This window comes from Manis pentadactyla, chromosome 1 (assembly GCF_030020395.1).
Source record: "Manis pentadactyla isolate mManPen7 chromosome 1, mManPen7.hap1, whole genome shotgun sequence".
Taxonomy (NCBI): domain Eukaryota; kingdom Metazoa; phylum Chordata; class Mammalia; order Pholidota; family Manidae; genus Manis; species Manis pentadactyla.
The window spans coordinates 187,329,075-187,355,624 of NC_080019.1; the positions used below are offsets into that span (position 1 = coordinate 187,329,075).

The 26,550-nt window shown below is 45.6% G+C and overlaps 1 protein-coding gene across 11 annotated transcripts in view; it reads right to left on the reverse strand.

Annotated features, from left to right (window-relative positions):
• RUNX1 (RUNX family transcription factor 1) overlaps positions 1-26,550 on the reverse strand; it is a 244,093-nt gene that overhangs the window by 50,522 nt on the left and 167,021 nt on the right. For all 11 annotated transcript variants that reach the window (XM_036880191.2, XM_036880186.2, XM_036880185.2 and 8 more), the window contains one exon: positions 20,275-20,379. In XM_036880191.2, the coding sequence (XP_036736086.1) occupies positions 20,275-20,379 (105 nt within the window). The remainder of the gene's footprint in view (positions 1-20,274; positions 20,380-26,550) is intronic.

The window sequence follows — 26,550 nt, forward strand, 5'->3', positions numbered from 1 at the left end:
AAAGCCATTCAAAGCATAAAATGCCTACCATGACCTAACACCTGGTATGGGGAGCTAAGGAGAGAAGGAGGCAGGAAAAATGATTCTGGAGCATTCTACTGCCTCAGAAAGAATGCCAGTTGCCAAAGTGATGGTTCAGAGGCTTCCAGCAGATTTTGTACCCATTTGAAAATTTCACATTCCTTGGGCACTCAGTGGCATTTTTGAAGAATGCTGTGTCAAGGACAGGGGGTGATCTAGGGGAATGATGTGTACGACATACTGTAAATACATGGCATTCAGTGTTTTGGAGTCTCCAGCTGGCCTTTGAAGAAAGGCTGTCAGGTATCTGGCTCAGCCACCCAGTTTGGGGACCACATGCCACCAAGAAACCAAAGAGAAGTACGTCATCTCAGGTAAGCCACTACTGGGGCCAGGTGCGATGTGAGATTATTATTATTTTTTATTAGTTCCCTTCCACTGCCCTCTGCTTAAAAAGAAAAAAAGTTTTAACTAGTGAGCAATTTCTGTACCAGCTGTCACCTGCCAGAAGTGTAGTCATTTACAGAGATTAACTGATGACTGTCTGCTTTAGCAGGAATGTTCGGGCATAACTCTCAGATAAAACAATTCTTCACTCTAAGCTATTTCCTAAGCCCTGAGAGTTGCAAGCCTGGGTTTTATGCAGGAGGAGAGGGAGAAGGGTTCATTCCAACACCCTCCCCATTTGCGATCTGGGAGTAAGTAAGGGCATTACTGCTTTTGCAGGGAATCTCGGGCCCCTTCCTCACAAGTGTGTTAGAGAGTTGTACCACCAAGGCACCGGGGGGAAATAAAAAGCATTATCATATTAAAGGTGTGGTTCAGATGCATTTATAAACTAGATCAAGGGAATACCTAATTCTTTGTTTCTGAAACCAGCAGATTTCATGTGCCAAAAAATAATATTGTGTGAAATATAGAAGCTTCCAACATAAACTTTCAAGCTGGGGAAAATGAATGCTTTATGTCTCCAGCTTCCTGTATCTGTGTGCAATTAAAATGTCAATTTGCCCCTGACTTTTAAATATAGGAGTATGGAAAATGTCCACTATCAAATTCACTTTTCTTCTTTCTTTCCTGAGTACCGGGCTTCAGAAGGCAACAGGGAATTCAACCCTGGATCAAACCTTCTGGTAGAATTATGATGCAACCCCAAACATATGCATGTTGGCAGCCTGGCTTTTTGAGCATGTTGGAAGTTAACTGTGATGTTTACATGGTGGCCCTTAAAATAGTGGCTATGTCAAGATTTCATACTAGGACAGCTTACTGAATCTTAAGCAGAGTTGAGAAGATATTAAATTTTGTTTCTCTATTACCATTCTCATGATTCTGAAAAAAAGTACTTGATTAGAATTTTATTATATAGGCAGAATCATAAAAAGCCAAAAGAAAATATATAATATAAAATAAATGATACAATTATAAAATAAAATATAAAAATAAGTTAATCTCAGGTGTTAAATTTTACTTCTTCACTCCAAAGACATACATCCTGTAGTTTTCTGGGATGGCTGCTCATAAGATATCCCTAGATGTTATGATGTTTGTGATGGATGAGACCAGCTTTCAGTTTTCTGCTATAAAAACTAGACTGAGTAGGTATGTATCTCTCATTCATTCCTGAACTGCCTTTTTAAGAAACCACTGCTGATCTGTGACAAAGTATATGATTTTTCTATCAAAGAAAACACATAAGTCTAAATTGTCACCTTTTCTTGGAAAATTTTGGCTAGAGAGAATAATTTTCTGGCAGTCATCATGTTAGTACCTGTTTCTGATATGGGTTTAGTAGTTTTCTTGATTTTCAGCAGAAAAAATTGGGAAGGTGTACTCTCGAAATAATACCATGATTAGCGGTCGAGAAAAAGATATGCAAAATGATAATATCAAGGAGATAGCTGTCTAGTGTGTGTATGTATACATCTACTCTATCTATCTATCTATCTATCTATCTATCTATCTATCTATCTATCTATCTATCTATCTATCTATCTATCTATCATGTTGTGATTCTTCTAAAACCAAGCAAGGTGATACTAGCAACATGGATCTGGATATAAAAACATGGCGTTTCCCCCCCTTATTTGCTACTTCTTTATAACTATGTTATGACTTTATAACTACTTTACAACTACTTCTTAATTGCAGTCTAACCTCTAGGTTCCAGGGGCATTAGAATCATCAGGGCTTTAAAGCAATTGCACTGAATATGAATGTGATTCTTCCTTGAAGCACCTCGCAGGTGGAACAATAAACCTTTCTAACTGCAGACGTAGTCATCTGCTGGCTGATTCAATGGTGGGCACTAATTCAATGGTTGATCCATATTATATATACTGTATATGTCATACACACAATATGTAATGCAAATAAAAATGACATATATGTTAGTATACTGGAATATGTATTATATATCCATGTTTATATATTATCTAATGTTATGTAAACCTGAGTGGCCTGACTTTTCCCCCCAACTCCTTCCCATATTGTTACACCAAGAGACTAGCACAAACAATACTTCAGAACTGGAGAAGGGCCAGAGCAATCAGCCTTGTTTTTTTAACCCACGTGTGGGAAGTGAAGTTCAGAGAGGTTATGCCATTTACCCAATCTCACACAGCCAGTTAGATAAAGAGGACAGGTCTGAAAGCCCATCTACTCCCTCTACCCCCCCACCCCAGTCATGCTCAGTGCGCCTAGGAAGACTGATGTCTGTGAACCCCCAGTGAACAGAGAGGAGAGGCCTACAGGGTTATAGATCTGTAGATCACGGAGTCAGTAGAGCACTTTAATGACTTGCACTCTCTGCTTTTACAACCCTGTGTCTGTTCCCAGCTTGCTCAGAGACAGAGCTGTGTCTCACACCCTGAGTGGGCATGGGAAACACCAGACATTCTGGCTTGGTAGGTGTGGAGTATGGCTTGAGAATCTGGGTTCCTAGTAAGTTCCCTGTGCTGCTGCTGCTGGTCCAGGGGCCTTCTGGGAGTGTGAGTGTGACAGGAGTGCCTCCCAACGGTGCTCATGTTTTCAGTGTGCTTTTTATCTGCCCTGGACTGGACACTAAAACACCAAGTTTCCCGGACCTGTGTTTAGACTACACGTCCATGAGCACTGAGTGGCTGCTTGCTTTGGTGATAGCTATTTGGTAGTCTTTTTCTTAATTTTTAAATTCTCTGATGTATAAAGAGCAGCCTGAAAATGAAAAGCCTGCCCTGCAGACAGGAAGGTGTGTGACCGTTTCTCTCCCACCATCACTGAGGCGAATCAGTCACTGTCACGATCAGTTGATCTGTAGGGGGAACCCAGAATTCTCAAGTGGGAAGTAATTCCTGCCCTGCCAGCTAAGGAAGGACTTTGGGGAAGAGCAGGAAAGGGTTACATGGAGCCTATTGTTCCGCTCCAGAAATGCTGCAGTTGAGACCTCTGGGTGCCCCCAAGGATGGGGGTGTTCATGTGGACGCTATAATCCTTCCCTCCCCTAGAGAAAAGCATGGCACCAGGGGAACGGGGCTGCCAGTCTGCATGTTAAGAACCTCCATTCTAAATCTGCTTTTCTACCCATCATCCCTGTGGACAAGAGCAAGTCTCTTCATCACCCAGCCTCCTTAACTGGAAGCCTGGAATTAAAGGACTAAGATGGATTACTCTGAGGGGCTCTAAAAGCATTCGGAGCAATTACATCTGCAGCAATTAGCTACTCAACTGGTTCTCGTCGGACAACTTTAAGCATGGGTGTTTTGAATAACTTCATATGATGTTAGGACTTCCAAAGTTTTCTCTTTTTTCAGGCAGATACCTGGCCTTTGGGAGCCAGTCCCAAGTCCAGCAGTCACGCTGGTCTTCAGAGCTCTACCTTGAGTCTGGGCTGCGACCCGGCCTCCCTACTGTTCTGTGTGCTTGTGCTCAGAAGCCTTGCACAACACATCCTGAGAATTTGCTTTCCCTCCGCCTCCTGCTGTGTCACCAGCAGCCTTTCAGACAAGTATTAGTGACCTCGGACAGCAGTTTTCATGGTCCTCTCCTCCCCCATCAGGCCTTCCCTGAGTCTTTCCTATTAACCCTACCACCTGGGACAACCCATTCTGTTTTTGCCCTTCTCCATCGTCACCCAAAGGCCACATCCAGAGGGAGCAGGCTGTGAAACTCACTTTAACACCTGCAAGTAAGTTGTTGGGGGCTTCAGCTGGGAAGAAAGCCACTCTGCCAAAACTTAATCCGGGGTCTCATTTCTCTGCATCTCTTATTGGTTAGAAAATAATGATACTTTTTGGTTCCTGGCTCATCCCTTCCCATAAATGGCAAGAGGAACGCAGGCCTGAGGTTAATGCCCTTGACCCTGCTCGTACAACTGACCCCTGCCCTTGCCCCATGTACCCTGTACAGGCTTCTGTTCCCCTTGATCATGTTCCTCCTACTTCCTCCAAGCAGATACATTATACTGAGCCAGTGGGGTGGGGAAAAGTGCATTACATGCCACCCCTTCCTGGTAATGTGTTTCTACATACTTAGGGATCCTACAGACATGATACTTTGCCGCAGGAGAATCACCAACAGGGACGGCGATGCCTTTGGCCGGGAAGAGCTTTGGTTCTCTTGTAGAGATGACCGAGCGACCACTGAGTCTGCCTGTGCAAGGAGCTTCCCTATCCTGGGGCTTCCCAAACCCCCGTCTTACAGTGGCTCCTCACATTGGCTTAAAGCACACATTTCAGAGGTCAGAGTGGCACTTTGCGGAGCTTGCTCTCTCAGGTAACGACTCCTTACTCGAAGCCAGCAGGCACACACTGTGAATCCCCCACTCTGCTCAGCCACACCGAAGACCTTGCTGTTGCTCCTGCACGCCTGCCTTAAGGGCCTTGGTACTCCTGTTCCTCTGCACAGCTTTCACCAGCTACCTGTGGATAGGATTCCTCCTGTCCTTCTTGTCTCTGCTTCTGTTTCATCTTCTCCCGGGGGAATTCCTCAACGTCAGTTTAAGTTGCCAGTTCTCCCCAACCCTGCCAGTCCCCAGTCTTTTAGCTTAGGTGTTCTCCATAGCACTTATTAATATTACTTATCGTCTGTGCCTACTGGGCTGTGAGCTCCATGAGGGTGGGATTTTGTCTCTTTTCTCCATGGCTGCATCTCTAGCACCTGTAAGAGCACCTGGGACATAACAGCCTCGCTAAACGTTGACTGAACGAATGCTCAGATCCTTCCTGACTATGCCATCTAACAGTCCTCCATTAGACTATAGGGAAGCAGAATTCATTTGGGGCAAAGGAAGTTTGAACTGAAGTTTTCAGCTGAGATGGAGCTGTGGAGGGCTCAGGAAAAGTAGCTTTTGAGGAAAAATACAACGGAACATGGAAACTTTCATGGAACACTATCTCATTAGAAGTTAAATAGTCTGCAGAGCTTGTATTTTCTCACTTTTCTTTCATCATACTGCAAGATAAAAGGCCCTTGGACTGAGCTGAATGTAGCACCTTCATGTAAGCAAAGAGCTGGTATAGCTTCCGTTGTTTTTTATAGTATCTTCACACACATATACACACATGCACACGTGTGCACATGCACATATGCAACACGCACACAGTGTCCCACAGTCACCCTCAAGTCATGGGCTAACACATGCCTGATTGAGAGAAGCCTACGAGGAAAGGCACAGAAAGTGACAGTACAGTAGAGACACTAAGCTAGTTGGGGCCAGAGCCAATCACGAACTACCGACATGGGCCTGCTCCTTCTTCTCTCCTCCCTGAGTCATGCCCCTAAGATTCACGGGACAAAATCAAAACCAAAACTGAGTCCCCCGAAGTTCAAGGCTCATAGAAGCAGACAGCCGAGCGTTAGCTGACTTGCAAGAGCTTTCTGAGACCTGGGACCTCTCTGAAGACAGAGTAGTCAAAATCTGTAGTCATTCGTCACCATTGGTTACCTTCCGTTTCTGTTGGGTGACTAAGGAGGTAATTGTAGCTTAGGGTGAGACCTGCCTAGTTTCTTTTCCTCTTGACCAGAGGTAGCCCTCTGTGGGGGCGGCGGAGGCAACCTCCATATTGGGGTGCAGACAGTGCACAAGTTCAAGAGTCTCCTCTACAGCCTGTCATTCCAAATATTATAAACTGTCCTTCTACTGAGGGACTGTCTCCAGAAAACCCCCGTTAGAGAGTCATTAAAAAGTCACCTGAGAGTAGGAACTACTATGATGTGGATTCATTGATCTGAGTATCTCCTGTCCCCATGGATGGGCTGCGAATGGAAGGTGACTCCAGAAGGGTAAGCTTTGGTGGCGGGTTGGGGGTAAGTTTGAGAGGTGAGTATTGACTCTTGAAATGCTGCCTGGAGCTTTTGAATTGACTTTGGGGTTTGGGTGTCCAGTAGAGGGGGCCCTGGTGTGGAGCCTAGGGAAAAGGAGAAAGTGATCCCAGGGGTCCACATTGTGGACCTGGGCATTCCTGTTCCTCACACAGGCCTCCTACCTCCCCACAGGTCTCCACTCCCCTCCTGCCCTGGCCCAGGGGTGTTCTGGCAGGACCGGGTAAACTGAGGGCCCTTTCATGGTTGAGTGGTACCCCAGTGAATGCTAGGTGAGTGAATGAATGAATGAGTGAATGAGCGAACAAACTCCTGGGTTAGCTCTATTCTGGGATGTGTCCCCAGCAACCGTGTAGAATGAGCTCTCTCCACTGTACTTTTGAGAAGTGGTAAGGAAACCTCCCTCCCATTCCTAAAAGCCCTTCCCACTGGGCCTGGGGGCTTTCCCAGCAGCTGGGGGGCTGCATCTGAGTCCCACCCCTTCGGAGGTGATAAATGCCAACTGAACGCAGGGCTGGCCACAGGCAAGCAAGAGACTGAGGGGCCAGTCAAAGCCCTCTAAGGGATGGCTGAGCAGGCCCTGGCTCTCACAGAAGGCCACTCACAGGTCACAAGGCCAATAGTAATTCGTAGCTGCTTTTAACAGGATGTTAGCCCTGCCTCACACCATCCAGAGCAAAAGCTTTCCGGTTGCCGGAAGGACGACGGCCTCGCTGATCGCTGAGGCGGACTTTCATTGCCAATGCACAGCTGAGGAGTATTTGTAGGGAAGGGGGTCCCCTGATCCCAGTTACCTGAATGGGCAGCTAAGTGGCTATTTGCCTGGGGCTCCCAAAGAGCCACAACATATGATGCAAACGCTGGCCTCGCTGCTTGCCAGGTGACATTGGGAAGCGAAGTTCTATCTATTTCAGGACACAGGTGCCCCCTGTTCACTCTGGTGACCATGTCTGAACAGTTAGGGAACCAAGGATGAGAAGGCTGCCCATACTTCACTAGCAAACTGGCAACGTTCTCCCATCCAAATCCTTTCCAGATTTGACAGGAACAGACCTTCCCCTTTCACTGTCTTTACCTTGGGACTCTGCCTGTGGACGGCTAGCTTGGTGGGACCAGCTTCCCGGCTCCTCTCAGCTACCAATGCAATAGGAGAACAGCCTTTTCAACAAACGTTTTGAACTTTCTCTCTTCAACTCCGTCAACAGTCCCTCTTCTGTGTGAATATGCTGGGGTGTGAAGCCTAATCTCAGCTCAGGGAGAGGGCCCCCATAAACGGCTGTGGATCCCACAGAGTCTCTTCCCAGCCTGAGGGGGCCCCCACCCCACCCCTCCCTGTCTCTTCCTCACCCTCAACTTTTTTTTTTTAACCACTTCTGCTTCCTTCATTTGCTTTGCAGCTGCAGCACAGAGATATAGTAAAGCTACTGTATAGGATTTTGAAAGCAGGGCCTCTGAAAGCTTCCCAAGCTCCATACAAGCTGCTCATTCTCTGGTTTGTTTTCTTTGGCTTCAGGTTAGTAACACAGAATGAGTCAAACAGTATTAACTTTCAACAGGGAAGTGGTGTGGTCAACCAAAGCTGTTTGCGGCTAGATTGTGAAGATAGGTAGGGCAGGTAATGAAGAACAGCCCATAATACTGTGAGCAGGCAAAGGAGGAAGGCAGCCTCACTCAGAAACATCCAACAATTAAGTCAACAGGACTCAAATCATCTTTTTGAATTGGCTGAGGAATTAATGCCGAGGTCAGGAAGCTGGCCATGTTGGGACTCTGGCCTGCACAATTGACCACTTTGTGGGTATGGGATGACTTTTTTTTTTTTTTTTTTTAAAACGACGTCAAAGCCATGGGAAATCTAGTTAGGATGATTTCCCCTACTTACGGCCTGTCACTCTGGAGTGGACCTGTATTCATTTCTTTGCCCAGCCTGGTGAGCACTTAGATGCACCTCCCCTCTCCTCCTCCGTGTAAGCCTCCCCCGTGTTCTCAGGTCTGGGTCTCCGTCTCCCCAGCTTGGCTGGCTGGCTGCAGAGCCCTGGGCTCTCCTTCTCCAGGTTAGATGAGGTTCCAGGCTGCTGAGAGTCACAGAGCCCAGCTGGGCCAGACTCCGACTCCCAGGCCAGAGACTTTTCCACTAGGCCAGTCCCTCCCTTGCCCAGGGCTCAGGATTCCTTTTACAGTTTAATAGCAGCTCCAGAGAAAAGCCCAGCCCTGAAGACTCAAATTTCAGCAGTTTCCAGTTCTTTCTCCCTGCACTCGGCTACCTATTTATTTTGAGACTGGCTGAATCATCCAAGGAAGAGAATGAGTTTCTCCCAACCTGCTCCTGGCAAGTGAACAGGACAGCAAGCCGGCCTCTGGAGCCTTGAAAGATTCTCACCTCCGAACAGCTGCAGTTTTGACTCGCCCTGGGAAACTGGCAAGGCGGCTCCGGGTGTAACATTTCACCTCCCTGAAATCTAATCCAGAAATATCAGGCAAGCAGCATATATAAAAAGCCACGGGCAAAAGAAGGGAGTAAGGACTCAACAAGTTGCACTATGACCTTACATGCTTCTCAACTCTTCCTAAGCCTTTCATTGAAAGAAAATGGAATAAGAAGAGTTGTAAAGGGAAAACTGGATTTGGATTTGGAAAAGAAATATATATTAAAAGAAAACTCAGCTCTCTTAACTGTCATGGTTGCTTCTTCTTATTTCCAACATTTTTAAAGGTTGTATAGTAGTAGACCAAGAACATACTAAGATAGTCTAATGGTAAAAGGTAAAATTCCCAACAGTATGAATTTACTGTTAGTAGGGGCTGATTTAAAGGTCTCTATTTTTTTTCTCTACAATTTTCTTCTCATCAGTCCTGGAAGACATGATAAGATGAAATCTACCTTTAACAAACCAATAATTATTTTATTTAAGATCCCCAAGATTTTTGTATAAAACACTCAAATAATACATTTTCTGTTGTTTTTCTATTCTCGAATTACGTATCTATTGTATTTCTATTATTTAATTGATAAACTATTTACAAAGCATCTTAATACATATCATCTCAGTTCATCCACAACAACCCTATACTGTAGACAGAGCTCATATTCCCATCTTATAGATGACCCAGTGGAAGCCTCTAGATGCTAAGAGTCTTGGCAGGTCATGCAGCATGAGCGCTAATGCTCAGTGAAGAAACAACTATATTTTGATAAGATCTGTGAAGACTACCTGTCTCCAAGGGAGCGGGGCAACATGGTTCACATGGGTTTGCTTTAGTGAGGAGTAAGTTGCTGAAGTTGGTTCAGTGATTCAGTATTTGGAGTTAATAATAGGTAGGGTGGGAGGAAAAAGAAAAAAAAGCCCTTACTTTATTGTATTCTGAGGGCCCAATTTTCCAGGATTAGAAAAAGAAATTACTTTGGCCACCATTTGGGCAGAATTCCACTAATTTCCCTGGTAAGCACTGTGGGATGAGGGGAAGGGATCTCCTGTGTCAAGGTATGTGCTTTAATAACAGCTATTATTTAAGAGAAACTCTGTGCCACCATCACATGTGTTACTTTATTCAATCAGAATGAGAATCCCCCAAGACAGGGTTACCATCTTCCTGGCTTTGCACTTGGGGAGGCTGAACTTGGGGAGGCTAATCTGATCACAGAGGAGAGGCAGGTGAATCAGGCGACCACCACTCCAGCCTGCCTGGAAGGCTCTCTGCTGTAATCCTCACAGCTTCACATCCCCCAGCAAGGTGGGTGTCACTAAGCCCCTTCTACAGATGGCCTCAGCTCCTAAGTGGCAGGGATCAGACCTGAGGCCAGGTCTGTCCAACTCCAAACTCCTCTTGCTCCCCAGGCTCAAAGCACTCTGCTTCACTTCTGAGCCCCAGGGCTATGCCCTGTTAGCAACGTTGTAGACAAACAAGAAGACATGGCTATGCATATGTCTACTTAGCTCCTTAAAATGAGTGAATTATAAATATCATAAAAACAAATTTAAGGAATCAAAGTTAAGGAAAAATAAAGGGAGCCCAGGTACCAATCCAAAAAGGGCCATAAATATATATAGTTTGAACTTAAGAACTAATTTGAAGTATTTATTTTATATCTCAAATGACCAGAAGACTGACTTCTAAGCCATGGTGAGCAAAAACAGAAAACAAAACCAAATAAACAAATGGAATCCTAAGTGTTTGACACTTGGTATAGGAAAGTACACTGAAAGATTTCAGTAACAGTCTGGGTTTTAGTCAATACTTGCTTTAATGGAACCTGAGTATATGTAAATCATGGGAATACCAAACTAATGTATTGCCATTAACTTATAGGGGTCTAGGGAGTTGGCAGATTAATTCAATTGTGTTCCTTTAAAAAAGGGAAAAAGAAAAGAACTTTGCTTTGGGTATTTAATTTTTTTTTACCTTGATTTTCATCTATAAATTTGGAATATTTGGCTATCACCTATAGAGAATTTTCCTCATGTCACTTCATGACTTGCACATACAACTTGATATAAATTCACCATATATAAGTCACACAATGAAAAAGGCATTGCACATCCCACCGAAGTGTCTTGGATGTGTCTGACAATACAGCTGTAATGCCCAGAAATAGATTATAACTAATCTACCCCTTCTTTATTGTCAGCTCTTCATAGACAAAAAGTAAACCTTTAAAACAAATTGTTTATGAAGGAAAAGAACATGGAAAGAATAGGAGAACAAAAATTCCAAGTCAGCACAAATGAACTTAAGCACCTACCTAGTGAGAAGGGACAGCTTTTATTTCATTATTTAAGCTGAAATCTGGATTTTTTTTGTTTTTGGTGATGGTGGGGATGGAGGTGGGTGGAGTTCTATGAAATCCACTGGATGCAATTTTTAGATACAGAGCTGAGAGGAAAAAAAAAACCCAAGCTTTGGGAAAGCTGAAGGAGAGTTTTGTTTTTTTGTTTTTTTTTCAAAATGAAAAATGGAAAGTGGCTGGTGTGTGAAAAAAATTCCAATTCACCCCCAAAGCCAAGGAGCCTTCATATTATAATGTGCTGTTGGCCCTGCCAAATGTAATCCATCTGTGAACGCGGGAGTTGCACGCAGTTAGGGGCCACCTGCTCCCGCAGCACCCACCATCGCAGACACGGTGGCTTAAGCACGTCCTGGTGCAGCCAGAAGGCACGCGGAGATACCAACGGGGTCGCTCCCCAGCCACCCCAAGTGGGGGTGCTTCCTCAGGCCACGAGGTATGCGGATAGCAAATGGGGCATGCACATGCACAGAGTGTCTCCGATGCTGCACAGCGAGAGCGCCGCGTCCTCGGAACGTGCCACTAGCTGTCTTTGCAGGGAAATAAAGTAACGCCCTACCAAACAGATGAAAAAAAAATTCAAAACAAATCTAGAGAGACATTAGTTTAGGGAACTCAGTGGGTGCCTGAGTGTTTCCTATGCCTGCCAAGTTAGGCTGTGGCTAGCAGGTGCAGGCACCTGGGGAGGTGAGCCGCATGTGTCTGGTGCAAGAATTCGGATGCTGAGAGACTGGCACTTTTCCTGTCAGTGTCTCCTACAGTTGCACCATGCTGATATTGGAGAGGAACCACATGTTAGATCTTAAGTACCAACTTTCAATGTTACTTAGACAGGAGTTTTCCCCCTGGCATTTTCACAAAGTTCAACATTTGGGGGCAAAGCCATTTTACCCATGAGGGATTAGGAACATTGCCCAGAGTGTCTCAAAGGTCCATAAACATTCCTGAAAATAAATTTTACTGGGTCTAAGTACAAAAGGAAAACTGATTTAAAATAACAAAAATTTATAAATTTTTGACTAAATGTCTAAAAAATTGCAACATTATGGCAACTTCATGAATTTTTAAACTTAGTATTCACAAATCTTTTTTTGTTTAGAGTTTTCTTATAGCTCGAGGATTCCAAAGCTAACTGTAAATAACTGCTCCATCTTCTGAACACTGTGTGCCAGGCATGGTTCTAAACTGTCTACAATGGCTCTCAGCCTCCCAGGCTCTTGAGGTTAGTATAGCTGTTGACTGTCATTGTTTTATGGAGACTCAGCCAGACTGCCTGCCTGCTGTCCCCAGGTATGGTCATTCACACACTTAGCAACTGCCAAATTCGAACTGTAATCATATCTTGACAGCAGCAAAAATCAGGGCTACAGGAAATTAATAGGCTGTAAAAAGGCCGTAGGATGCAAAGAGGTGTTCCAGGCCCCTTTTGGTCGTTTGCTGCTCTGTGCGGCATGTAGGAAAAGAGACCAACAGTCCAATAGCTGTGCCCACACAAGTCATGGCATACCGATATCCTTCTGAAATGGGCAGAGGCCCAGTATAGTCTATCTGCCACCTGACAAGGGGTATCGGCCCTTTTACTATTGTCCTGTATTGCTGCGTAAGTCCTTCTTAGAGTACACAAGGCACTCCTCCCTGGCTCTGCTGACTTCTTCAAAGGTCAACAGCAAGCCCCACCAACGGGCTACAGCCCACATTGTGTTTTGCCCCACGTGCAACAAACACCGATGTAACCATTGGGCCACATCAGAGGTAGGCTTCTTCTAGACAGCACACCTGGGCCAATGTGTCTGCTTCATTGTTCCCTGGGGATACTAAAGGCAAATGGTCAGTCACATGATATGTGCTAACAGTCTTAGTCTGACCAGAGGCCCATAGGTCTTGCTACAACTCTTGCTCCCAAAGAGGCCGGTGATTAATGAGTTATAATAGCCAGATGATTTCAAAAGTAAATGATGAAAGCCCTTTCGAAAATGTACAACAAAGAAATGCTACCTAACATATGACCTGGGTGTGTGTGGATATGTCTGATGTGACAGGGAAGCATCGCCCAGGGAAGGAGGCTGGTGGGGTTTGGTCTCTCGGGCTGTTTGTGCAGAACCCATGGCTCTGTTTTTCTGACAATATTTTGTTATCCCTTCTGAGTGGGAACTAATTTAGAGATTATCTCATCCCACCACCTGCTTAGAAGAGGAAAGCGAAGGCCCAAAGTACTTAAGATAATTGCCCCAGTTCACACCCACTGGCCTGGTGGCGCTGGTGGGAAACCCAGGTCCCCTAGGTCAGGATGCAGAGACCTCTCTACATGTTTTAGGATTAAGAAACACAAGCCTAAATGCCGACAGGTTTTTTTTTTTCTCTCTTAGCACTTCATATACTAAACTCTCACAAGGACTGTATGTATTAGCTTAGATCGTGACCTCACTGGTGTGGCGTTCAAGAGAGTGATAAGAGGTTGCAACAGTCCAATGGAAAGAGAAATCCAAGATAATGGTTTAAGGTTCATGCATGTTTCTTCTCTCCCCCACCCCCACCCCCCAGCCTCTACATTAGACTGAGAAGGTACTTGAGATCATTTCTTTGGGTTGTCACTGGTACCCAGAAGGACCTTTTTTCTTTCTTTTCTGCAGCAACACAAATGCCATCTAAAAATCCTAGTGACTGCTGTATAAGACAGGGCTAGTTACCAAGAGGTCACAGGCCTGGCGCACTGATGAGGTGGTTCATCACTACTTCAGGGGCACAAGCAGACTCCCTCCAGGGCCCTCTCACATCCCCATTCACCCAAGGGACCCTTCCAGATGTCAGTCCAAATTAAATCTGCTGAAACCTCAAGGGTCAGGGAAATCTTTATGTATGTACGATTCTTCTTGGTTTAGTTTATACTACTAAGAATAATAAATAGAAAGGGATTCTAATATTCATTGGAAACATTTAGTCAGGATTATTATTAATGCTTTAAAACCTGCCTTTTGCCACATCTTCAGGTACTTGGGATGCTTAGCACAGTGGGAACAAAATGTCCATCCTAGTGCTGAAATGCCTTTCAAAATAGGGACTGATATAAGTAAGTAGAACATTTTCTCCTCTTTGACCCTCTGTCTGTCTCCTACTTTACATTTCAGTGGGACGGAAGAATTATTTCCTCTTTCTTTTGTGGCTCAAGATCTAGAAAGAACTCAAGTTCAAGTGCAGTATGTGAAGAATCCGAGGAAAGCAGAAGGATTAAGTAGATCACTGTTCATTAGCTGGAAGATGAGCTTAAAGCAATCCCCAGCGAACCAAGTGGCTGTGGACTGACAATTAAATCCTAAGGTCACAGGTCTATAAAACTGCTTGGCATTCCACTAACCAGTCAGCAGCAAAGAACGACAGATTTTTATCATCCCAGTGGGCTACCAGCCTTGTGCAAAGGACTCTAGAAAACACTTTGCCAAAGGGGGCACTGGACTTGGACTGTGCACTTGGTGGTCATTTTTGTCACATTTTTATCTTCCCTGTGTGGAGGGGGAGGCTGACTTCATGCACCATCCCTGCTCCAGCCTCCGCACCCCTCCCCACCACCAAATGATACCAGGCCCCCAAGCAGACCCTGGGGACAGACACAGGTGACAGCATGACCCCTGCCCCCACGGTGTAGTTCACTGCAGCCCTGATTTAGGGAAAAGGCTCATTCCCTTCCTGTCTGTACAAAACTGAAAGCTGCCAAGGCTGTGAGGCTCTGCTTTCTCAAAGAAAACTGCATTTGAACCAGAATTGTACTGATAAACTCTCCTAATAGAAAATTTCTGAAACAGAAATTTCAATACAATGCAACCCAAAAAGCAATTGTTACAGCTCCTAACACAGACATTGGCATCTGTGGATTGCAGTGTCTGGGCTGCCTGCTCTGTTTCAATTCTGGCTTATTAACCATGCGACCTTGGGCAAGGGACCTAATCCCTCTTTGCTTCAACTTCCTTACCTGTTCTTGTAAAGACTGTTTCAATGAATACAGGTAGAACACTTGAACAGTGTTGGGCAGTCAGCATGAAGTGTTAGCTGTTATTATTACTAGGTGCCTTTATTAATTAAGAGAAAATAACTTATTTAAAAAAGAACTGCATGGTAGTCAATCACAAGAGCAACCCATAAGCATTTCTGCTCATCCCACACTTTTCTGGATAAGCTCAATTTCAAATATTTTTAGGTCCATAGGTTTACAGCTACGTTTCATCCATTCTTTCTTTTCACTTGAAGTGTACTTGCCATATATAAAGATTGTGTTTCTTCTCTCTCTATATATATATTTGCTATTTACGTTCAAAATCACGGAAGAAAATAATATTCACGTGACATAATCTCAACAAAGTCCTTAACCAAGCAATTGAATGACAGGGAGTAAGGCCCCTCAATCGACTATTTTAAGTATAACTCCCTCCAAGGAAAAAGGTTAGTTGGTAGGAAGGCTAGTGCCCCAGAAAATAGCATATTCTAAAGTTTTTAAGGAATAGCTCTGCCTAGCTATCTGTTAATCTGACTCTGAAGCACCACACAGTTACTGCAACAGATTCCTTTAATGTGAGGTCAGAAGTTGTCCCAGAAATGGCCAATATTTGTTTTATTAATCTTTTCAATTTTTAATGAGGTTTCTCAGTGTTCCAGATGTAACAGACACCTGGCCAGACAGGTGACGGCTATGACATCAGAATGACTGTCCAATCTGCACCGCTGGGACCCCCATGCCCACGCCCACCACCACTGGGACAGTTGCGGTCCCAACTGCTCACTCTTCTCAGTCTCTCTTTAGCAAGCTATCTTTCCCCACAGCACTGGGCTAATTCACATATTCACATTATTTAGTGGAATATCTGCAGATAATATGCTTTGGTATCTCAACATTATCATATTACAGACACATGGACTAAATTATGGACACATGGCTGACAGCTACAGGTTTTCATTACATCTCCTGAAATATAAAAAAGTACACAAAAACAACTCTCAAATATCCTTTTCTTGAAACCTTCTTTCACTCCACCTTTCATTCTTAATGAGAAGCCCATCTTTCAGTATGTTAACAAGCTCCTAAGTGTTCTCCCTATAAACTGAAAACAGACTGCCCCCCGGCACCCTGCCATTGCAGCTTGCAAGAACGGATCTCAGCACAGGATACTTTCTGATGGCGCCCTTTCTCCACAATTAATTTAATTTTCAACAATAATTTTTCCATTGATCTTGAGATGTAAAACAAACAAACATAGAATGTAGGGACACGTTATGACTCATTAAGTGGCACATCTATTACTGTGAAAGAGCAAGTGACTGTCTGAAATAAAAAACATTTCCAGTTCTCTTTGGAATATACTTTTTGCTACAATATCACCAGGAAGGTGATATCCCATTGGCCTGGGCAACAGATAGCTGAGGCATGTTCTCTGATCCTTAGTTGTTTCCTTAATTACACGAGAGGCAGGTTGAATGAGGTAAGCTTTCCTTCTGGGTGTTAGCATGAAAGCTGCCACCTGAAGTCTCTGTGCCTGTGACGAGGCACTACCACCTACCCTCGCTGGACAATCTCGGGTTGGGCTGGATGTGAGCAGTCACAGAAGACAACTCCTCACTTCAAACCTGAGGATACTGAGGCCAGGGTCACAGAGTTGGGAAGAGATGATGGCCAGACAGTGTGGGACGGACGGGGAGGCGAGTGGACGGACAGACGGGGGTACACAGCTGGGAGTCAGGAGCTCCTCATTGTATTTCTGGCTTCACCGGTCTACCACCAACAAGTTCCTTTCAACTTGGGAAAACCATCTCATTTCTCTGGGGCTCCTTTCCCTTTCCTATGAGGCAGTTAGGCCTGAAGGCTCTCTCTTCCAGCTCTCGTAGTCTTTAATTTCATGAAACAATTGAACTTTTTTAAACTATTCAACTTGGCAATGCCAGGTCCATTTTGCCAGGATTGTGCAGAATTCACAGCACCATAATGGTAGAAGGGACTTGAGAGATCTCATTAATCCATAGATTTGACACTGTCCAGGCATCCTGATTTACATGCAATGACCTCTCTTAACATTACTTTAGAAAGTAGCTGTGAATTAGTCACAATAGCCAAAACACAGAAACACCCTAAGTGCCCATCGTAAGTGTCAATTGATAAGTCAATGGATAAAGAAATTGTGGTATATGTATATATACACAATGGAATATTATTCAGCTTTCATATGGAAGGAAATCCTGCAGTTTACAACAATATGGATAAACCTTGAGGACACTGTGCTAAATGAAAGAAGTCAGACAGAGAAAGACAGATTCTGTATAATCCCACTTACACATGGCATCTAAAAATGTGAACCCATAGGAACGGAGACTAGATAGGTAGTTGCCAGAGCCAGGGGTGGGGGAGTGGAGAGGGAGAGTAGAGAAATGAGTGACATGGGTCAAAGGGTACAAGCTTCCAGGTATGAGATGACTAAGTGCTGGGGGTGTGATGTACAGCATGGTGACTACAGTTAACAATACTGTTTTGTATTTGAAAGTTGCTAAGAGGGCAGATCTTAAAAGTTCTCAGCACACACGCATACACACATGCATTGCAACTATCTGGGGATGGATGTGTTAACTAAAATTATTGTGGTAATCATTTCACAACAGAGACACGTATCAAATCATGTTGTAAACCTTAAACTTACATAATGTTGTATGTCAATTATCTTTCAGTAAAGCTGAAAAAAAATTCTGTTAACTTTCTCTTGAAAAAAAAAAACTGGCTGTGAGCAGAGCTTCATCAGAATGTAGTTCTCACCTTGAATCTAGATGTTCAAATAATAAGAACACTGCATACTAAAATTAGCTGTGGTGTCCCAGCCTTACTACACAGGGTGAACAGAAAAGTCAGCATTACTCAAGTCACCCTGGAAGTCTGTGTGCTATTTTTCTTGAAGTCCCTTGTGAAATGCGACACTATCTACCTGGGGCTGTCACACCTCTTTACAGTGTGTTGACTACCTCTCATTTAATTTCTCCAAAGATCCCAAATTCCATTTGGCAGGAAAGATTCCTGTAAAAATGCATGCCTCTTTGGAGCCAATCCCCACTGTCTGTTCAAAGAGCCCTTCTCAATAATAACTGTTTTCATTCGTGATAAAATGGCAGGAAGAGTAAACTGTATATACAGGCGGGCCATTACAGTAACATATGTTCTCCGACTGCCGATTCTTACAAAAGTCAGAGCGGCCACCGTTTGCTTTCTGAAGCTCAACCACATCCTTCGTTCTTTGATTACTGCAGGGCATACTGGCAGTGGGACAAAAACTGCCCTTTTTTAGGCACAATAGAGTAACAGAAGGAGAGGTATATCAAGGGGTCACTGTCTTAAGCTTCTTCCTTCAGGCAGGTCGGCATTTGAACTGTCTGAGAGATGGCTGTTGCTTCTGTTTTTAAAGATAAGAGATTTTACAGCCACTTGAGTGAATCTTTCTCGAAGTTTACCCTCAAAGGCAATTTCTTTACACCTCACAACTGCTTGGCCCTCCACCCTATGCCTTGCTGTGAACTAAGCCTGCTTCCTCTCTGGTCCTCTGTGGGGCACCAAGACACCTGCTTGGTGTTTCCATTATGTTTCCTGTAGGGTCACTATTAGTCTTTAGCTTGCTATTTCCCCTGTGGATACACCTAAGAAGCTGGGTTTGGTTGTAACTGTGTGGTCCTGTGCTGCGGCTTGCTTTTACACATACATTAGAATCAGCTACCAAGTCCCAGACTTTCCCGAGAATAGGTGTGGCCAGAAATCTCCATGGGCTTAAAGATAAAAACCTGAGATGGGGGAAAAATGGGGTCAGACATAAGGGGAGTCACAAAGCAGGGAAAGGTGGCAGGGGCACCATGAATGAAATACTATGTCCTGGGGGGCACGGTAGTGCTCTGTGGGGCTCTGCCCCCTCTGGGGCATGGAGAAAATGGAGGTGACTCCTGGGATGGCTCTACACATGACAGAGATGCTACGAGGCTGTGGCCAGGACTGCCACGAGCTATAGGGATCACAGGATGACCTTAAAGCCCCCATGGGTAGGACACAGCAGCCAGAGACACAGGCCAAGGGACTCTCTGATGACCTCAGACAGGAGTTCACTCTCTCTGCCAGGCTCATTCAATCTTACAAAGAAGCTCGCATTCTTATCCTGATTTTGCTGATGAGGAAATTGAGGGTCAGAGAGGTTCTGTAGCTAACTGAAGGCTTATGTGCCTGAACCAGAACTCTACTTTTTCCCCCCAAAACCCAACTTATAAACCACTCCTGACCTTTCTGCATGTCAACTTCTGGGCATATTAAGAAGCCCTGGTTTTGAATTTCTTCCCTATCCCTGAGGAGGGAGGATATTAATTTTCCATGGGAGACTGGATAAGGTGTGGAGGCATGCAGATGCTCAGTGGGGGCTCCAGTCAGCTGCACAGGTCTGGGCTGTAACCTGACCTCCATCCCAGGGAAGGGTGTGGTTCTGGAAAAGAGCGTTACTCTTGTGTTTACTCAAAGATAGTCATTAAGTCACTGCAAAGACATCTTTCTCCAGACTAAACAACCCCACTCTTTTTTTTAAAAGCTTTCCTCACAGGAGGTGTTTTTTTGGTACCATCTTTCTATATTTACTGGTTTTCCCTGGCCAACTATTCTACTCTGCCATTCTCTATTTTAATCAGACCTGTAATAAGATTTTGATCTATGCCACAGAAAGAAAAGGGTCATTTTCATAGTTTTCATCTCCAGACTTCACAAATGATTAAAAGACCAGCATGGATGGTAATCAGTCCTTTGTGGTCCACTCTGGCTTTTTTCTGCTGCGTCTGTGCCTGGCCAATCTTCCAGACACTGTTAGTTTCTGATCCTGTTGAATTTCACCATGTGTTTGAGGGACTAATCCTTAGTCTCATGCAGCCCCAGAATGTTTCTAACATGCACTTAAATCAGCATGATTTCCTTCTGCCCTTAAGAGGATGCATCAAAAAGAGCCCAGTGTTCAGAGACAATCTTTTGAGAAGTCGGAGTGTCAACAATGACATTCTTTCTCCCTGCAGGGGCCTGACATCCCCCTCTGGCAGGGGTTTTTAGCCCCATTTGAGCAATGCCGGTCAAACCCAAGGATTCAGGGCATACCAGCTCAGAGGATGTGCCAGCCCCGAGGGGGCCCACTTACTTCGAGGTTCTCGGGGTCCATCCACTGTGATTTTGATGGCTCTGTGATAAGTGGCAACTTGTGGTGGGTTTGTGAAGACGGTGATCGTCAGAGTGAAGCTTTTCCCTGTGGGAACACAAAAGAGAGTACAGAGGATGATGCAATGGCCTGAACATACCTGCTGGATGACTGGCCACTAACTCAAACTTCCCAGCCCTCAGACTGGAAAGCGGGCAGCACTGTAGCATGACTTACTGGCTTTGCCAACATCCCTTGAGTTTGGCTGTGCTTAAATTCTGGAATGCACACCGGGTGTTTGTCTAGATCTAACACTGCACATGGTTACATGGCTTTTGTTGGGCTGTCAATAAACACCACAGGATCACGAGAGATTCAGAATCGTGTTCTTTGGCTGAGACCCCAGGGAACACAGCATCAGATTGGCAGCTATCCACCTCCCCCCACACGCTCCTTGAGGAGTAAGAGAAACCATATCTATCTTTCCCCTCTAGTGGTGTTGGTACCTCCAAGGACTAGGAATATAGAATTCCTAAGTTTGAGGATAGACTAAATTAAAATTATTCTTTCTGTATTTCAAAAATAGGAATTTGCTGGTTGACTTGAAATATTATTTTTAAATGGTAGATCTTATTAGATCTTATTAGAGGCACACATGGGATTGGTCAGACAAACTGTGTGGTTAATAAATGGACTTAAGGATATGTAACCAATAGACCGAAATTCAATAAGTACTATAAACCTATGTATGGACCTGGATTTCCATCTAACCATTTTACATACACTTATGAAATGTGACCTTGTCTTCATTACATGTCTAATGCAGTGCTTTTAATAACCTTAAAAATTATTTAAAAATAGATTTATAATTAGCAATACAGTTACCAATATATAAGTACATAAACAATACAGTATATATTAATAATTAATATTAATGATGCAGTTATTATTACATAGGTATATTAATAATGTAAAGCATTTCTTCTTGGCTAGGTGGTTCAGAGAATTTGACTCTAGGTGTGAATCTGGCATGGCCCTTGACTGCTCTGTGCTTCAGGGCCCTTAACCTGGAAGGTGGGCTCATATAACTTCCTCCCTTACAGAATGTCATGGGAAATAAAATGAGTTAATATGAGTAAAACCGTTAAAATGGTATCTGGCACATGGTATTCGAAGGGGTGTGTGCTGTGTTCACTTTTACTATTTCTCTTCTCTGTTTCTCACAACTCCACAAGAAGATCCTAAGGTCTGACTAAGCCTGATGTTCAGACCTCCTGCCTCAATACAGTCGTTCTCCCCTTAACAGTTTCTCCTCTTAGTTGTGTAGCATGAGATGAAAACAAGAAAAGTAAAATTTGCCCACCCATTCTTCTCTTTGCTCCCAAAACCATTTTCAAAATCAAATTGTCTTCCTCCCCAAAGTTAGAAAGCAGAATATTTTCAACTGTCATGCACGTATTAATACAAAAGAAAGCCATGGAAAAATGCTCAATGAAAATAGAATCTTTGGCCACAGCACAACAATGGTTCCTTAATCATGAAAAACTCCCTCCGGACATTCCCCAGGGATCTGTATCCTGTCTGGATGAGTCTATGATAAGAACAATTACAAGTGACGATCAGATGATGAAATCTGCCTTGCCAGGCATGGCTTTATAACCAAAGTTATGGCTGGCCGGTCTAACGGGCGAGGCGAAGATGCCGTCGGGTGGAGTGCGCCAGGGGGCCAGAGCACTGGAGGAGCCCATGGGGCCCTGCCCCTCATTCACCTTCCCCACCAACCAGTCCTCTTCCCTGGAACCTGGCGAAGATTCCTTTCGGGCTTTAGGGATTCGCCATCTTTTGGACACCCTGCATATGTTACCAGACACACCCTGAATTGTTTTCTACCCTGGCATCTAGCCAAAGTAGAGGAATGGGCAGGAGAGGCTGCAGGCCAGGCCCAGTGAGGGTGTCTAGCAATGTAGCCGGGCACCCGGGTCCACTGCCCATCTAAGAACTGGGCAAAGGAGCAAGGTGGCCACAGCCCCAGGAACAGCCCCGTGCGGGTGGTCCTCTGAGCATTCAGTCAAGCTGCCCCTCCTCTGGCAGGGACCTACAGCGGGTATTACCAGCATCATCAGGACTGAACCTACAGCCAACCTCACTCCTCAGACCCCGCCTTCAGGCTATTTCTCTCTCACTCCTCTCCCCGCCAGGCTCCCCCAAGCAAGCTCTACCCACAAGCTGCCAAGCTTCTGCTTTGGGGTCTTTCTCCCTCTAGCTGCTCTGCCAGCCCCCGAGGCCTCCTTGCTCAGCCCGCTGCCTCAGTCTCTGGCTTCAGAGTCAGGTGCCAGGTGCCCATCCTTCAGGTAGCCTTCCTGGATGACTGCAGTTGGCTCTTGTGGCTGCTTCTGCGCCTTCCATCCATCAGGATGTTGCATTGAGTGGGGTTTGTGGCTGTAAAGGCCTAAGGGCCGGGATCATGTTCTGTACCCACCAACTATCCCTTGGGAGGTAGGAAAGGAGAGCAGTGGGCAAGGGGTAGCTTCAGGGCAGAGGGGGCACTGAAATGAAAAAACAAAACAGTACCTTGAAGACACAAGCAATGAATGCCAATGTTGCCCCAGTGACAGAGCAGGTCTGTGTATATGTGCAGGTGTGTGTGTGCATGTGTGTATGTGGGGGTGTGGCGCTTCCTGCAAGAGAGGTATAAGGTTTGAGTTCCTGTGCAGATGATCTGACCTCTCCAGATGTCAGCTTCCTGGTCTGCAAAACAAGGAGGTTTGTGGGACACATACAGACAGTGTCACTTTCAACTCTGACAGCCTTCTGAGAACATAGCCCACAGGGTGCCTGTCTCCATGTGCAGGCATGGACTTGTCCCTCTGCACTTCCTCTGATGTCTGCAACCTCAGCATTTCAGAGACTCCATGAAAATACCATGTTAGTTTTCTAGGGTTGTTTGACAAACCACATGACTTAAAACTGAACTTCGTTGTCTCCCAGCTCTGGAGGCCAGAAGTCCAAAATCAAGGCGTAGGCAGGGCCACGCTTCCTCTCACAGCTTCACGGGGAGCCCTTCCTTCCTCGCTGTGCCCCAGCTTCTGCACATGCCGGCAGTCCTTGGCAGGCGGTAGCAGCGCTCCAGTGCGGCCTCCGTGGCCACAGGCCTGTCTTCCTGCTGTGTCTCTTCTGTCTCCGAATCTCCCTCCCCTTGTAAGGACACCAGTCACTGGACGCAGGGCCTACCCTATCCGGGATGACTTCTTCATTTAACTGGATGACATCTGCAAGGCCCCTGCTTCTAATACGGTCACATTCTGAGGTTACTGGCAGACATGAAATTTTAGGGAACACTATTCAACCTAGTCATAAGTCATAAGCACCAAACATAAGAGTTACCACTTGGCACTAGGAGTGACAACTGTTCTATAGGCACCTGTATGTTTTGTTCCCTGACATGGTTCCACTCTTGTGGCAGCCATGCCACAATCATCCTATTCTTGACTTCCTAAATGACAAACAAAGAAGCATTGTCTTCGTGATAACTGACATTTTTAGGTCTGCGTAGAACTTACAACTTTTCAAACACTTTCCCATATACTGTTTCATTTGGTCCTTACCACATTCTCATGAAATAAACAAGATACATTTTATTGTCCTCAGTTAGTAGCTAGCAAACCTAAGGCTCAGAGAGGTTAGGTAATGTGCCCAAAGTCACACAGCTTACATATACCACAGAACCCAGATTTCCCAGCTTTATGCTCACTGTTCTTCACATTATGGTCATGAGGTCCTAAATCTCTACCTGCAAACCCAGTGACACCAGCACCAGGAATCCAGACTCTGGGCACTTTTCCCATGCTCTACCACTGCCCAGGAAAGTGCACATAGTCCTAGTGACTCTAATGGACCTTCACTGTGCTCAGCTGACTGTTATGTCTGGGTTATAGTTCAAAAGCAGTTCCTTACTAAGCCAAATTTGGGCTCCTGGCAGTCGAGCCCTTAGGGCCGCCCCCTGGTTAACCACAGACTGGCCTACTCAAGTGGGAATGAAAGTCAACCCAAGTGAATATTTGTGAAATTGTTGCTCATAACTATAACTCCATTATGTTATGCCCATCGTTTTATGTGCAGTTACAAGAAATGTCTGTCCAGCAAAAGTTACTAGATGGGGCATTTGGGCCCCAAAAATGCAGCTCATGAAGGTGGAGACATTCCGGTTTTGGCCCTCACAATGGGCTCGTGTTTGCAGCTTTGAGCACCAGGACATCTGCTCATTACCTCATAGACAGGGGTAATAAGTGATGACACTGCACTCACAGGTGTGTGTGACATTTTTCAACCCCAGGAAAACTCTGCCTTCCACTTCCTTGTGTTCTTCCGACCAGACCTGGCACCGTGCTTGACAACTGGGGACAGTCAGCCAGTGCCACATCCAACTGACGTTCTGAGCTTCAGGACCCAGCGAGCACAGCCCTCTGCCCCATCCACGCCCATCCCTGCTGGGACACAGCCCTTCTTGGCCAGCACCTGCAGAAGTGGCAGCTGCACCCTAGCACACGGTGTTATTAGCCAATTTCCCTCATTCAAATGACCTATGGGCTTGGTATTTTAAGTGCGTGGGTGTGGAGAGCGAAAGCCTCTCAAGTGTTTTTCTCAGCAAGTTGGAGCCAGACGAGTAAGTCAGAGGAAAGCTAAGGAAGACGGATCAGCTGAATAACAGCAACCCCCAAATCGGTGGGTGGATGGGGCTGCCCTGGAGAGAGGCAGCTGATGTTCATTTCTGCAGCCTGACATGAGTCCTTGCAGGGGAGCCCTGAAGCCTCCCCGCAGCCCTGGTTCTGGCCCCCGTGGGATGCGACAAGCAGAGGCCCCGGCCAGAGCATGGCAACTGGGGCATGCCACTGAGAGGCCACAGCTCCTGGCTCCCGAGGGAGCAGGCTGCAGGGTTCTGGGTGTGCTGTGGGGGCTGGCAGGGAGGGAGGGAGCTCTGGCAGGGGGTCACCAAGACCTTCTGTCTCTGGCTCTCGGAAACCTAACCTCAACAGCAGCCTCCGTCATGGCCAATGGTGGGGACCCGGAGCAATGCTATATACAAACACAAACATTAGGACTAAATAAAGTGGGAAGAAGTGCCCGGAGAGAGAAGGGCTATCTTCACTTATACCTGGAAGCAGCAAAAGATAAGGGATTGATCACAATCCTATGGAAGTGGAAATGCGTAATGTGCTAGTTAGCAGTGTGGACTCCGGAGCTGACTTATCTGTATTCAAATCCCAGCTCTTCCACTTGCTAGCTGTGTGACTGTGGGCAGTTACTGAACCTCTCTGGGGCCTCTGCTTTGCCATCTGTCGAATGGGGGTGATACTAGTCCTTCCCTCTCAGTGTTGTCATGCAAATTAAATTACATAATGAGTCAGCAAATATCGGTGTAATAATGATTATAGACGTGATGAATGTGTGATTCCATAGAGTTCTGGGCCATCCTGTGTGGAAGAGCGAGTGACCAAGCAGTGCTGAGGTCTGATGAGGGCTGGCAGGTGGGTGTGTGCATGTTAGTGCTGAGCAGGAGGTGTAGAAGAGCTCCACCAGGCCCATCCTCTCATTTCCAGGAATTCCAGCCAACCCCGGTGTTGCACAGAGGGCAGCAGGCAGGTGGAGGAATGGGGTCTGAAGACCCACCAGGAAAACTGCATGTTCGGTTTGAACTTCAAGTCCACTCCTGCCCTGCCAGCTGGTGACCTCTGTAAGGCACAACTGTGACTGGCTGATCCACTTTATAAACAGGCAAGGCCAAATGCTCCCCAGTGGAGCATGTGTCGTCCCTCAAAGCCAGCTCGTTCATCCAAATGCCAGGGCAAAATGCTAATTGCTTTATTTAGTTGGGAAGGTCACGGGTGAGTCTTCCTGGACACCTGCTGCTGTGACATACTCTCCAAGTGGAGGCAGCGATGAGGCCCAGGTCTGGGCTTTATTAGCCTGTGTGCTTCCTGCCCTGTGGCTGGTGAACTCTGACAGCCGGCTGTGGTCTAATAAACCCGCGGCTGGACAGTGCAGTTCCATGCCGGTCGGTGTACCCTCCACTTCCTCACCACATCTGGGGAGTGGTTCAACCTCAGGATTGCTGCTAGAGTGCACACTGCTCCCCAAAGGGCTGAGGAACAGGAATAGAAGGTGAGGAGGTGACCCCAAACCACTACTTGCCCAAGGGTGGAACAACACATGTAGCAATTGGTGCCGTCACAGCACAAACATCCTGCTGGGCCAGCGGTGTCTCTGGGGCCATCCTTGGCT